Below are 14,587 nucleotides of genomic sequence, written 5' to 3' on the forward strand. Positions count from 1 at the left end.
CAAAAAGCAGAATGTGAAAGTACCTGCAAGAACAAACACCATTTCAAATATCTGTTTCAGAAACCTGAAATATCAACAGCATGTTATGTAATATTATACTTAAAAACCCAGTTTTGTTACTTGATTCTCTGCACTTTTTACAGATACCACTGCAAAGTGCCTCATTGCTTTTAAATTTGATATGAGAACAATGCAAATTGATGACACAAATGGAGAGGACAGCAAAGCACACATGGAAAAATCAGTGAAATCCTCTTGGAAGTTTAAGTACACAAGTTCAGACATGCACACACATACCTATTCAGGACATGGCACCCTCAGGAATGGAACTGCCAGCACCATGTATACCCTCAAACACTATCCTATTGTAAGGAAAAATATTGTTTTAAAAACCAACTGGCACTGCATTAATTACCAACACTGCATGTTTCTTTGAACTAAAATTCAACAGGAGCTAGCTATTCTGGGACAAAAAGAAAAGGAGTACTTGTGGCACCTTAGAGACTAACCTTATTTGAGCATAAGCTTTCGTGAGCTACAGCTCACTTCATCGGATGCATACTGTGGAAACTGCAGAAGACATGATATACACAGAAACCATGAAACAATACCTCCTCCCACCCCACTCTCCTGCTGGTAATAGCTTATCTAAAGTGACCACTCTCCTTACAATGTGTATGATGATCAAGTTGGGCCATTTCCAGCACAAATCCAGGTTTTCTCACCCTCCATGGATGTGAGATATGAGAGTATCCATTTTTGATTTTACATTTGGGGACAATGTATACCTTCAGATCAGCGGCACTGCTATGGGTACCCGCATGGCCCCACAGTATGCCAACATTTTTATGGATGATTTAGAACAACACTTCCTCAGCTCTCGTCCCCTAACGCCCCTACTCTACTTGCGCTATATTGATGACATCTTCATTATCTGGACCCATGGAAAAGAAGCCCTTGAGGAATTCCACAATGATTTCAACAATTTCCATCCCACCATCAACCTCAGCCTGGTCCAGTCCACACAAGAGATCCACTTCCTGGACGCTACAGTGCTAATAAACAATGGTCACATAAACACCACCCTATACCGGAAACCTACTGACCGCTATTCCTACCTACATGCCTCCAGCTTTCACCCTGACCACACCACACGATTCATCGTCTACAGCCAAGCTCTGCGATACAACCGCATTTGCTCCAACCCCTCAGACAGAGACAAACACCTACAAGATCTCTATCAAGCATTCTTACAACTACAATACCCATCTGCGGAAGTGAAGAAACAGATTGATAGAGCCAGAAGAGTTCCCAGAAGTCACCTACTGCAGGACAGGCCTAACAAAGAAAATAACAGAACGCCACTAGCCGTCACCTTCAGCCCCCAACTAAAACCCCTCCAACGCATTATTAAGGATCTACAACCTATCCTGAAGGATGACCCAACACTCTCACAAATCTTGGGAGACAGGCCAGTCCTTGCCTACAGACAGCCCCCCAACCTGAAGCAAATACTCACCAACAACCACATACCACACAACAGAACCACTAACCCAGGAACCTATCCTTGCAACAAAGCCTGTTGCCAACTGTGCCCACATATCTATTCAGGGGACACCATCACAGGGCCTAATAACATCAGCCACACTATCAGAGGCTCGTTCACCTGCACATCCACCAATGTGATAATGCCATCATGTGCCAGCAATGCCCCTCTGCCATGTACATTGGTCAAACTGGACAGTCTCTACGTAAAAGAATAAATGGACACAAATCAGATGTCAAGAATTATAACATTCATTAACCAGTCGGAGAACACTTCAATCTCTCTGGTCACGCAATTACAGACATGAAGGTCGCTATCTTACAACAAAAAAACTTCAAATCCAGACTCCAGCAAGAAACTGCTGAATTGGAATTCATTTGCAAATTGGATACTATTAATTTAGGCTTAAATAGAGACTGGGAGTGGCTAAGTCATTATGCAAGGTAGCCTATTTCCCTTTGTTTTTTCCTACCCCCACCCCCCGACATTCTGGTTAAACTTGGATTTATGCTGGAAATGGCCCACCTTGATTATCATACACATTGTAAGGAGAGTGGTCAGTTTGGATGAGCTATTACCAGCAGGAGAGTGAGTTTGTGTGTGTGTTGGGGGGGGGAGGTTGAGAGAACCTGGATTTGTGCTGGAATTGGCCCACCTTGATTATCATACACATTGTAAAGAGTGTGGTCACTTTGGATGGACTATTACCAGCAGGAGAGTGAGTTTCTGGGGGGGGGGGGCGGAGGGTGAGAAAACCTGGATTTATGGTGGAAATGGCCCAACTTGATTATCATACACATTGTAAGGAGAGTGGTCAGTTTGGATGAGCTATTACCAGCAGGAGAGTGAGTTTGTGTGTGTGTTGGGGGGGGGAGGTTGAGAGAACCTGGATTTGTGCTGGAATTGGCCCACCTTGATTATCATACACATTGTAAAGAGTGTGGTCACTTTGGATAGACTATTACCAGCAGGAGAGTGAGTTTCGGGGGGGGGGGGGGGCGGGCGGAGGGTGAGAAAACCTGGATTTATGGTGGAAATGGCCCAACTTGATTATCATACACATTGTAAGGAGAGTGGTCACTTTAGATAAGCTATTACCAGCAGGAGAGTGGGGTGGGAGGAGGTATTGTTTCATGGTCTCTGTGTATATAATGTCTTCTGCAGTTTCCACAGTATGCATCCGATGAAGTGAGCTGTAGCTCAGGAAAGCTTATGCTCAAATAAATTGGTTAGTCTCTAAGGTGCCACAAGTACTCCTTTTCTTTTTGCAAATACAGACTAACACGGCTGTTACTCTGAAACCTGTTATTCTGGGACAGATTTCATTTGCCCCATTGTATTTTCATACACACCCAGTAGGGTTTTGTCTTGTTTTGAAAAGAAGAGTGTTCACTGTGATCTGTATATCGGAAGGAAACCTCTGGTGAATGATCCATGTAGTAAGGACTAGAACAAGCATTAGTAAGGGTGTGTGTGTGTGAGAGAGAACTCGGCAGGAGAATATAAATAGGGCACAATCCTGTATTGGCTGGGAGGGGGGGATTAGATGATTTAAGAGAGATGGAAAGAATGGGGGAGAAGAAAGTCCCTTGATCATGCAAAGATAAAGCTCCCACGAAATACACACACACACACCCTCTCCCTCTCTCTCTCTCTCTCTCCCCCTTCCTCTTCCTTTTATAATATCCACATCCCAGTTTTCCTGCCTCCCTCAGGAAGTCCTGACGGCCAGAATAACCCAGGCTGGTTGAAATGATCATTTGGAAAACAACAATAGCTGGTGTGATACTGGCTCAGGCGGCTGCCGCTGCTGTAAGGAATTGAACTGTCATCTATGTAAATACAGCTCGGCTGGAGTCACATGTGCAGCAAGGGGCATTGTTGGCAAAGAAGAGAGGAGGAGGAGGGGAGGGGGAAGAGAGCAGAGCAGGTCTGAACAATAGAGAGAGGAGGGGGGTTGGCAGAGAGCCTGCTGTTGCTGGAGGTGTTGGGGGGCGGGAGGGGACTGCAAACCTCACACGACTGGCAGGCAGTAGGAGCAGCTGCTGCTAAGCCCTGGGAGCAGCAGCCCCAGCAGAGCTCACCAGACACCATGGAAGGGATGATCGCGCTGGTGCACGGCTGGGCTAGCTGCTGAAAGCGCCTCCATCCATCCCTCCCTCTTTCTCTCTCCCTTTGCTTCTCCTCCTCCCTAACTCTCTGGATATTAGCAGCAGCCGGGCTCGCCTCTCCTTTCCCCAGCCATGAATCCCGCAGAAGGGGCAGCGGAGGAAGGCGCTGTCCCCGATTCCGAGGTGGATGCTTTTTTCCGAACAGGTAAGGAAGGAATGGGGAAGGGGAGACGGAGGGGAAGGGGCTGCCATCGCCTGGGCGAGAATGGGATGTGAGAAAGGGGTTGTTTTGCATTGGCATCATCCCGGGGTGGGAAGCCACAAGGGACTGGCTGACTTGCTTTGTTTGGGGGCGCACGGACAGGGTTGGGGTCCCCTGGGTGAAGGGACCCCTGCTGATCTTCTCCTGTTTATATTTTGTTCATTGTCTCCTTCCCGTCCGCCTCCCCCCCCCCAAAAAAAAAAATAATAAAAAGACTTCAGTCTCACGGCTGGTGTGAGAGACATACACAGCCACTGAAGGAGAAGCCCCTTCTCTGGGCAAAGATGCTTTTGTGTTGGGGTTGTTTGCACAAGCACTTAACGAATTGACTGAGGATTGGAAAGTGTTGGTTGTCAGTTTCATAAGAGAAACCAGATTTATCCCCCAGCTTCTTGTTCCGTTTCCATTTGTTCCGTGGCTTGCTAGGAAATGATGCTGCTCTTCGCTTGTTACACAGGAATGGGGCGATCTTAGATCACTTTTTAAATGCAAGAAGGGGAGGGATTACATCTCCTCCCAGTTCTCGCATGGTACAAGATCTTAACATTGCAGGAAATTTATCGTTGCTCTCTCCCTTTCTCCTCTGAGATTGGAAATACAATAAAAGCCTCTCCAAGATGTTCGTTGATGGCTTGTGAGAACTACACATAAAAAAAGACATGGCATTGGGTCTCTAAACACGCCTTCAATTTGGGTTATAGGTTGGGTCAGGTGTTGGAGCCATAGACTCCGATTTTAACCATCCTTTTGCACATTGTCCACAATGTGTAACACCACTTCCTGGATCACTCCTCTGATCAGAATGGAGAATTAGGGTTAGCAAGATGTGGGGAAAGGTCAATAAATAATAATCATAGATCATGATTTTGAAGAGGAGTTTGCTTTCTTCCCTCCTCAGTCTACTAAATTTGTACTTTCACCTGAAAACTATAAATATACTATATGCACAAGTTCCCTTATCCCCTTCCATCTCAAACAACCCTTGCAATCCCTTTAAAGAGGCTTTGTTAACCCAGTGCCATCAGTCATGTGTACTGTGGCAGTGGTATTGGGCATTAGGGACACTAGAAATCAACACGGGTCATTACTGGTGAGCATATTTGCTTGGGTATCTCATTCCTCCTGAGGTGGACTTTGTTAGCAGGATTCAGAAGGTCAGGATCAAGAACAAATCCAATTGTATTTCAGTGAGTAGTGTGAGAAATAAATGTCCTTCAGTTTTAGAGGACAATACTATAACAGAGCATAAGATTAAATGTGACTCTACTTCTTAAAAGAACGTTTGGGCCAAATTCTCTAAGAAATATATATACACTAGATACCCACATAAAGTATTCAGAGTAGCAGCCGTGTTAATCTGTCTTCGCAAAAAGAAAAGGAGTACTTGTGGCACCTAAGAGACTAACAAATTTATTTGAGCATAAGCTTTCGTGAGCTACAGCTCACTTCATCGGATGAAGTGAGCTGTAACTCACGAAAGCTTATGCTCAAATAAATTTGTTAGTCTTTAAGGTGCAACAAGTACTCCTCTTCTTTTCACATAAAGTAGTATTAGTTTGGTGGCCCTTATCTTTGAAACATGATTTTATGTGGGATCAAAGCCCCAAGTGAAACAATTTATGGGATTCCTTCTGATTCTGTAGGCCGAACCTTGAAGCATTACATGCTACTTGATAAATTTTTTTAATTTAAAATTGCAAAGGATTAAACACTCACTTCATAAGGGGATTGACCCTGGTAGTCTGGATTTGACACTTATTGCCACAGCTGTTTGTCAAGGCTTTGCTTTTCAGCTGCCTTTTTCCTTCTACCTGATCATTAGTTATGCAGAGAGCTTCAGGCTCCAGTTACAACAAAACAATCATGTAATCACCAAAACTTTAAAGAAGTTCATTCCTGCAGATCTGCTACAACTATGGTGGACTGAACCCTGTTCATGCGAAAATGCTTTGATCTAGAGGATAACTATAATAAGGTCTGACTGTGCATATCTTGTGATCCACAATCCATTAACCCAATGGATATTTGCCTCTTGACACCCTGCATAGCTACAAGCAAAGCATTTATAGATTTCCCATTCCCCAGTGGTGTAAGTATTCTTGGGCTATTGAAGATTTGTGGAGTGCACTTTTTAAAAAAATTAGCATTTTTTCTTGGTAAAAAATTTATATTGCTTTAGAAATCTCCCCCTTAAAAGCTTAAATCATTGCCTAATGGCATTTAGTTCTCAACATAAGAAAAGATTACAAAGTTGAAGTCAAAGGGACTGTTCACATTTGTGTCTAGTTTGTAAAAGAAAGCATACTAAATAAGAAAAGAACACTCAAAAAGAATCCCATGATCAAACATTTTCCTATTCTGTGTCCTCCTCCAGAACTTCTATGCCTAAGGAATCATGAATATAATCTTGTTAGGTGTCCTATGTGTTTAATTTAAATGGTTCCTGGGAGGTTTTTTGGCATTCCCATTTACTCAAGTAAGTAAATAGTTTGAATCTGAAGGCTTCTATTCCATTGTGTGTCCTCTCATACACAAAACACTGACACTGTTTAAAAAGAAATTGACATGAACAAGCCTCATAGTTATATCAGGCGTGTTTTAAAATTAATACAAACATAAGAACAGCCATACTGGGTCAGACCAAAGGTCCATCTAGCCCAGTATCCTGTCTTCCGACAGTGGCCAATGCCAAGTGCCCAGAGGGAATGTACAGAACAGGTAATCATAAAGTGACCCATCCCATCGCTCATTTCCAGCTTTTGGCATACAGAGGCTAGGGACACCATATCTGTCCATCCTGGCTAATAGCCATTGATGGACCTGATAAACAGAAATCAAGGCATCTGATGTTGGGCCTGACCTTAGTGAAACTGGTTATTTTTTACTGGAATAACCTACTTTTCTATGGATGCTTGCTTGTCCTATTTGGTTCTCTGCTTTGTGTGCTGATATTGTGACTGCCTAGAGTTGCTGTTGATGTCCATCTTAATGGATGCTAGAGAAAACAGCTGATGAGGTATATTCAGGGAGAGAGTCTAGATAGAACACTTGTGAACAAACTGAGAACCTGACCCTCTCAGACTGTCCCCTCTCAGGCAGAATTTCCACATAAGTCAATGGGAGTGTTGCCTGAGACAGGACTGTGAGATCAGACCCTGTATTACTCTTGTCTGTTTTTTTGTTTTTGTCTTTTGTTAAGTGGTTAGTGCTGTATAGATATGAATTACTAGTACTTATGTAGATTTTATAAAAGACAATTTCTTAGTGTCTTGGTGCATTCATGACAATTAAAAAATACTTTTAACATTAGATATCCCCTCCATATACAAGACTACCGTTCAAAGATGCTGCCAAAATTTGGCTATAAAAAGGGCAATTGCAAGAAATTGCAGCTATCACAGGAAATAGCAAAAACTCAGAAGGCAGTGTCCCCAATGAAAACTCAGGGTCCTGACACTGTTCTCCATCAATATAGCAGTCAAAAGGTTTAGTAAACAGATGAGCTTTACACCGAACATCGAAGGTCAGTAGACTCAGCTCTCTTGGATCAACAGAGGAAGTATATGCCAGAGATGAAGGCTCTTCACGACGGATGTTTAGCAAGAGCACCCAGCAATTAAAATGTAGGATCTGTTATCAATGACGATGAAGATAACAGATCTGTAAGCTGTAAGTGGAAAATAAAATCAAATTAATCAATCCAAAGTAATAAGTGATGGGCCTGATTTTGTTCTCATACTGGTGTGAAACAGGGATAACTTGTTTGAAGTCAATGGACATACACCAGTATAATTAAGATCAGAATCCTGTCAAATGTCTCTAAAGAAATGTGTGGCAGAGACTATTCTGATTTTAGTTACCATGGTGTATAAAAGGAGTAATTTCATTTACTTCAGTGGGATTGTATTTGTGTAACTGAAATCAGAATTCATAAATTCATAGACTTTACAGCCGGAAGGGATCATTATAATAATTTAGCCTGATCTTTGACTTCATACAGGCCATAGAACCAAAAGCAATAATTTCCACGTCAAGCCCAGAGCTTCTGTTTGAGCTATAGCAATTTGTGAAAGAATCTGGCCCTATGCCTTTATATACTTTATTAAGTTTTGGAGTTTTGATTTCTATTTGGTGACAAAGATTGAAAGAATAAAATTTTGCATAAGTTCTTAAGAAAAAGTGTCAGTGGTTTATTTCGTATCAGCAAGTTAAATGTATACTGAGTTTTCCAGTTTTTATGTTCTGTGCGACTGAATCCGAATGACTTTGTTGCTTGGAGAATGAGTAGAGTAACGGAAGTCATGATGTAAAGCCATGGTTGGAATGTCAGAACTTTCCCTGGATGTACGAGGACATATAAGAAAAGCTTTGTCTTTGTGCCTGTGTTCTAAGAATTTCTGTTACACTTTGGAAGCTGGTGTGAAACAGACAACAAAAATTTGTCAAACCTTAAATATTTATAGAGGTAAACTGATAGAAGAATCCAGCAAACCAGTGATTTCTTGAAACAGCAATCATTACTTCCTGTATACAGTGGATAGGGTTTTCTTTTCTAATTTGTTTTGTGTCATTTAAATCTAACATTGTTTCTGATGTGAAGAGGCAGAATCTGTCATTGATTCCTGTGGGTGAGTTGAAAGTTGATATTGTTCTATCTTTTTTTTTTTAGTGCAATGAATTATTCTCTTTTCCTTTTGCCTTCCACCAGCATGTTAGACTTTCACCATTGTTCATTTGTGTTCAAGTGACTGGCAGTTCTGCTACTAAATAATTTTAAAATGATTGGCAGTGGACAGGCTGTTTGATCAATAGATGTGCTTCAAATTATGTCTGCAGAAGGAGTGCTCCTTGAGGCTGATGGAATCAAGTGTCTCCTAGTAGGACAGATAAATTGAATCAATCTGCTTGTTTCTGGTGGTAAGGTGTACTCATGGTGTCTGATTTCCTCACCTTCCAACTTTATAAGGTCTGTTTTGATAATGTACACTAATAAAGGAGGCTGTGATATGGAAAAGACTGTAATGTTTTGTGTTCCATTTGGAAAGGACCCCTGTTGTTTAAAGGGACAGTGACAATGTAGAGATCACACTTCTCTCTTTAAAAAGAAAAGGAGTACTTGTGGCACCTTAGAGACTAACCAATTTATTTGAGCATGAGCTTTCGTGAGCTACAGCTCACTTCATCGGATGCATACTGTGGAAACTGCAGAAGACATTATATACACAGAGACCATGAAACAATACCTCCTCCCACCCCACTCTCCTGCTGGTACTAGCTTATCTAAAGTGATCATCAAGTTGGGCCATTTCCAGCACAAATCGGAAATGGCCCAACTTGATGATCACTTTAGATAAGCTAGTACCAGCAGGAGAGTGGGGTGGGAGGAGGTATTGTTTCATGGTCTCTGTGTATATAATGTCTTCTGCAGTTTCCACAGTATGCATCCGATGAAGTGAGCTGTAGCTCACGAAAGCTCATGCTCAAATAAATTGGTTAGTCTCTAAGGTGCCACAAGTACTCCTTTTCTTTTTGCGAAGACAGACTAACACGGCTGTTACTCTTAAACACTTCTCTCTTGAGATTTTGCCCTATGGTATTACCAGGAATGTGGATTTTCATTTTACACTTTGCTGAATATATAATGTGAATTATTTTTCCATATAGTTGAGAGGGTTATCTGGATTAGATTTTAGTCACTACTCACCTAAGACCAGATAGTCATGTGCTCCCCAACATATGTACATGGAGTGGGGCCTCCATGAGCAGATCTCCCCCATTCCATGTGGAAGGGGACTTTCCGTGGCACTGTCTTTTGTCCTCCTCTTGATTTTGTAGCCAATGCTCTATCGGTCTGGGGTCTGAAGACAAAAGGACCAGAAGCTGGGTGTAGCTGTACCAGGGGCTATTAGTGGGGATAGCATCATTTTCCATCTTCAGCTCTGCTGAGAATTCCCAGAAAAGGTATTAGACCCTATGGATTTGTGGAGGGGAAAGACATGAGGATATGATCTGGCCCATGTCTTGGATTTAATTTGGTGACTAAAGTGGAGAAAAGTTCTATATCCCATTAGCAATCCCAGAAGACATTCAGTTCTTTCCCCAATAGCCTCCTGTACCAAGAGGGGAAAAAAAGTAAAACAATTATGCAAAACATAATACGAGTGACATTTTATGTACAATTCATTTTTTCTAGATGAGATCATACTATAGTATGGCACAATAATATTTATATTATTTTGTATTAATTTGAATAGCTAGCTCCCAGATTGATACCTCGTACCCACAGTTTCTGCTCAGAGCTAATCCTTTACTGCCAAGTTAACAATCCTTGATTCACAAAACAAGGGTTGCAGATATAAAGGAAACATCAATACAGCATGGACTTTAGCTGCATTAGTAGGTGTTGCTATAGGGCCTGATCCGGTGCCCACTGAAGTCAGTGGGAAAACTGGCATTGCCTTCATTGAGTTTTAAATCAAACCCACAGGGAAGAACAGTATTACTGTGAAAGAGAAGCCCCAAAGAATAATACAATGGCCATAGTGCTCATGAGTAAAGGAAACCTCTTTACAGTGGAACATAGATGGCCAGATTTGTGTCTCGGTTGTCTCTCATCCATGGAAGGGGTAAACAGGTGTAACTAAGAGTCAGCTTTCACCAGGAAAGTATAACTATCACTGTTTTTTCCATGGCTGTATCAAGGCCTTGACAGAGTGCTGGGGAGTAGAAGATTTTTAAATATAGGATTGGACTTCAGAGATGTAAAAGAACATGCACCTTCTATGCTAAGGACCCTGTGGGGAATTCTCCCACTGCACAGGTGTGTTGGGCCTCTTTCAGGCAGGCAGGGCTGGTATGATGTATTTTGTTGTTTCAGCTGCTGTGACCTTATGGTCCCAAGGAAGTTTGATTATGGATGTATAGAAGCAGCTTTATTACTCCACTGTGACATGTACAATACAGTACCTACTGGTATTTGGAAATACTTCATAGCTATATCAAAGAAAATACTTACAGAGTGTTAGACCTTATAAACCCAAATAGCTGTGCATTTTATGACGTGAACTTAAAGTAAGTCAAGAACAAGCTGAGATATTTGTGCTCTTATTTGATTTGGATTGGTGTCCTGCTTTTAATATTTTGGTGAATAAACAACTCCTTTTTTATAGGTCTATATGGTGCACATGCCCTTTGTTAAACTATGAGGATTCTACCACTTAGGAAACTTTGCCCAATGAGCCTTGTAAGCATAGCTGGGAGGTTTGTAGTACACATGTTGCAAAAGAAACCTGAATATAGGAAAGAAAGAGAAAGCAAATGTAGAAGTAAAATGTGATAGTCTTACTAGAGAACTCTGGAACGCAGGTGGCTATAGAAGAAAAGTCATGGCAGGTTTGAATTTAAAAAAAAAAAATTTAGTCAGAGATTCTAGGACAAATTATGATCTCGGTTATCCTGGTGTAAATCTGGAATAACTCAATTTACTTCAATGAACTTATGTTGGCTTTTTCACTAACATAACTGAAATTAGAACTTGGCCCAAACATCATGATGACATCAATCATAAATGCATTCCTAAGTCAAGCCACCTGTGGAATACATGGGTTGCAGTACCATGTTATGGTCAGTTTTGCACAAGAAAGGAGTCATATTTGGTGGAGATATTTGCAGTTTACATGTCATTTCAGCTGTGGTTTAGACTGAGGCTGGTATTTGAATCCAAGGTACACCTCCATTCCCCCATGCAGCATTACAAAGGAGAGAATCCTATTTACATGACTACCTCATGTGGCTACAGATAATGTTAGTTTCTGGTACTATATCTTTTTGCTCCTTATTACAGTTAAGTGTGACAGCAGATTAGTAGAGACCATCAGTAGTTTAAAAGTTATACATATCCAGTGCTGGAGTGTGAAGGAGTACTGGGAAAAAATCATTGCTGTTTAAATAATTCCTGTTTCCTGATCCAGCACGCCGAAGAGAAGATTGGAGATAGCCAGGGATGAACTTTAGAAGATTGGGATCATATTTATAGTTGTTGCTAAATTTAACCTCAGATAATTTAGGCTTCAAGGCATGAGTAGTGCCATTGTAGTCAATAGCTCTAGTCCTATGCTTAAAATTAAGTAAGTGCTCAAGAGCCTTGCAGAATCTGGGCCCAAGAATGGAATTTCATTTTTACTTTTAAAAGCAATGTGTTTGTTTTAATTAATTAATACATAAACTATGTTGTATTTAATTGGGGGGATCTGTCTCCCTCTCTCTCTTTTGCCTACATTTATGCCTTACAATAGTGTACGAGCACCTCCTAGTTCATAAGAATTGCTCAGATAATATGACGAAACAGGCCATGTAGGTACATAGACAAATTAGGCAACCCCCCCTTAAAGGCAACAAATTGCCTTTAAAGCTAAAAATGAAATTTCTTTCCTGCAGTCTTATCTAAGACACCATTTTTGTTTCACTGATGGAACAAAGAACTGTAAGTAGGCACACTATACTTATTAGTATAAGGTCACATCATGCTTTTCGGAGAATAATAAGAGGAAATTATCTTCAGTTTAACTTCAGTGACTGGTGAACCAGCTGCTCTGGTCACTTGTGTTACTAAAGTGGCCTTGGAGAAAAAAGTGAGTGGTGTTTGCAGCAGAAATTAAATTAACTCATTATATAATCTATAATAGTAGCTCTGTATGTTAACTCAGCTGTGTTTTTCAGGTTTTTGATCACTTCTTTGTAGTAACTTGTACACAAATGGCATAAGATGACCTGCCTTACTCTTTTAAGAAATCATTGATTCAAAAACATTCTCTTTAAAGAACTTGTGTCTCTCCTGGAGATTGCAGGAGTTTCTTGTCAGATATACTCTGTGAACCGTTAGTAAAACAGTAAAGGCAATGGGCCAGACTCTCTCTCACTCCCATGTAAACCCTATTGTCTAAGAGCAAAATTTGACCCAGTATGTTTATTACTTGAAATTAGTATATGCTTAGTAAAAGGAACTTGATAGAGGTTCTTTACTAATATTGTAGTTTCTGGCATAGTTCCTGATTCCTGGAGTGTTCTCTGGCACCCCTACTGTTTTAATCACAACTGGTAGCCTATATTCTGAGCAGCAACATCAGTAGGAAACAATGGTGTCTGATTCTTGTTTGTCAGCTGGGACAATGGGCCTGCTGATGGGTTGTGGTAGAGGGGAGTGTGTTCCTTTTGTATGGCAGTACAGGCATGGCAGATGGCTAATTGGACATGATAAATCACTGGGGCAATGGGGGTAGCAAAAGGAGATCTGCAGGGATTATCAACTCATGATCAACTATCAAATATTAAAGAAAGGAAAGAAGTTTTCTGTCAAAGCAGTTGAGTTTAACTTTTTGCTGCTTGACCATATGTCAGCCAAAAAAAGGGTAGAGGGACATCCTAACTAAACTCCTCGCTCCAGCTAATGTAAAGCATATTTCATTAGCTGAGAGCAAACCATATTACTGTATGGAAAGGTAGGGAAAAACATAGTCCCTAGAGATGCTGGCATGGCACTTAGTAAAATTAACGGAGTGTATCTTTCACTAGTCTTGTAAGAGAACATCAAGCTGTTGTATCAAACAGGATCCAAACTGGAAACAAGAATATTGTTGCAGTACTATTGCAATAGGAGAGGAAACATAAACTGTGCCAAAATTTGGCTTTATATGTCTAAGGACATCAGTGATACAGTCACTGAAAAGTTAGAGTTGATTTGTGAGTATTGAATATATGTGTTTAAAATTGTTTTTGTTGGGTTTTAAGAGTTTGAAAAACAAATATTGTGGGGTCAACTCTTAAGGCCACTGGTCTTTATTCCAGCAACTGAATTAAAACAACTCAGTAAAAATGGAATGACGAGCTCAAGATCTGAATCATTGCTATTTATTTTTTATAGTAAGCATGCCTTAATTACTAGACCTACAAAGCTTAATTGGTGGAATTCTTGGCTCTGGTCAAGAAGATCGTATGTTCAAGTCCTATGCCAGAAGATGCAGCTGATATGTTGACACTATATGGTGGCACTAGTCAGAAGTGCCATCCTTTGGATAAAATGTTAAACTATTCCTTTATGCCCATCCATAGCAGCCTTTCAGGTGAAAGATGAATTGCTCATGGCATTTTTAAAAAAGAGTAGGAGGTAATTCCAGTGTTCTGGTTCACCTTTCCTCTCTCCATAAAACATAGTTTAATACCTAACTCTTTAAGTGAGCAATTGCCGAATATACAATGGCTGCTGCTACGTTTGTCTACACAGCTGTTACCCTGTCACTGTCTCAGTTTGCTGTTTTTTAAAATGTTGTGGGGTGCCTTGGGTGCTTGATTATGAAACGAACTAAAATAACAGGTTTATGGCATTTAATAAATACATTTACATTATAGTAAAAATATATCCACCATAAATGAAAAATAAGTATGTAATACTCTACCAAACAATGGACATGATCTTCTCTCTGTGGAAATATCGTAGTGTCCCCCTTCCACTGTTTATTGCTGACTTTCCCCACACCACCTTAATGGAAATTCTTGCTGAAAATTTTCAACTTGTTTCTGCTGTTTCCAGTAGGCCACTATTGGGACTATTAGTCTATTGTTTCCTGGGACTCTGGGTGCAGAAGAAACCAACAGAGACCAGTGGAAGGATTC

At 40.9% G+C, this 14,587-nt stretch overlaps 1 protein-coding gene across 1 annotated transcript in view; it reads left to right on the plus strand.

Annotated features, from left to right (window-relative positions):
* The first annotated feature begins 3,789 nt into the window (after positions 1-3,789).
* LOC144272365 (kalirin) overlaps positions 3,790-14,587 on the plus strand; it is a 562,727-nt gene continuing 551,929 nt past the window's right edge. The window contains exon 1 of the mRNA XM_077830366.1: positions 3,790-3,862. Within this exon, the coding sequence (XP_077686492.1) occupies positions 3,790-3,862 (73 nt within the window). The remainder of the gene's footprint in view (positions 3,863-14,587) is intronic.

The sequence above is a fragment of the Eretmochelys imbricata genome, chromosome 11 (genome assembly GCF_965152235.1).
Source record: "Eretmochelys imbricata isolate rEreImb1 chromosome 11, rEreImb1.hap1, whole genome shotgun sequence".
Classification (NCBI taxonomy): domain Eukaryota; kingdom Metazoa; phylum Chordata; order Testudines; family Cheloniidae; genus Eretmochelys; species Eretmochelys imbricata.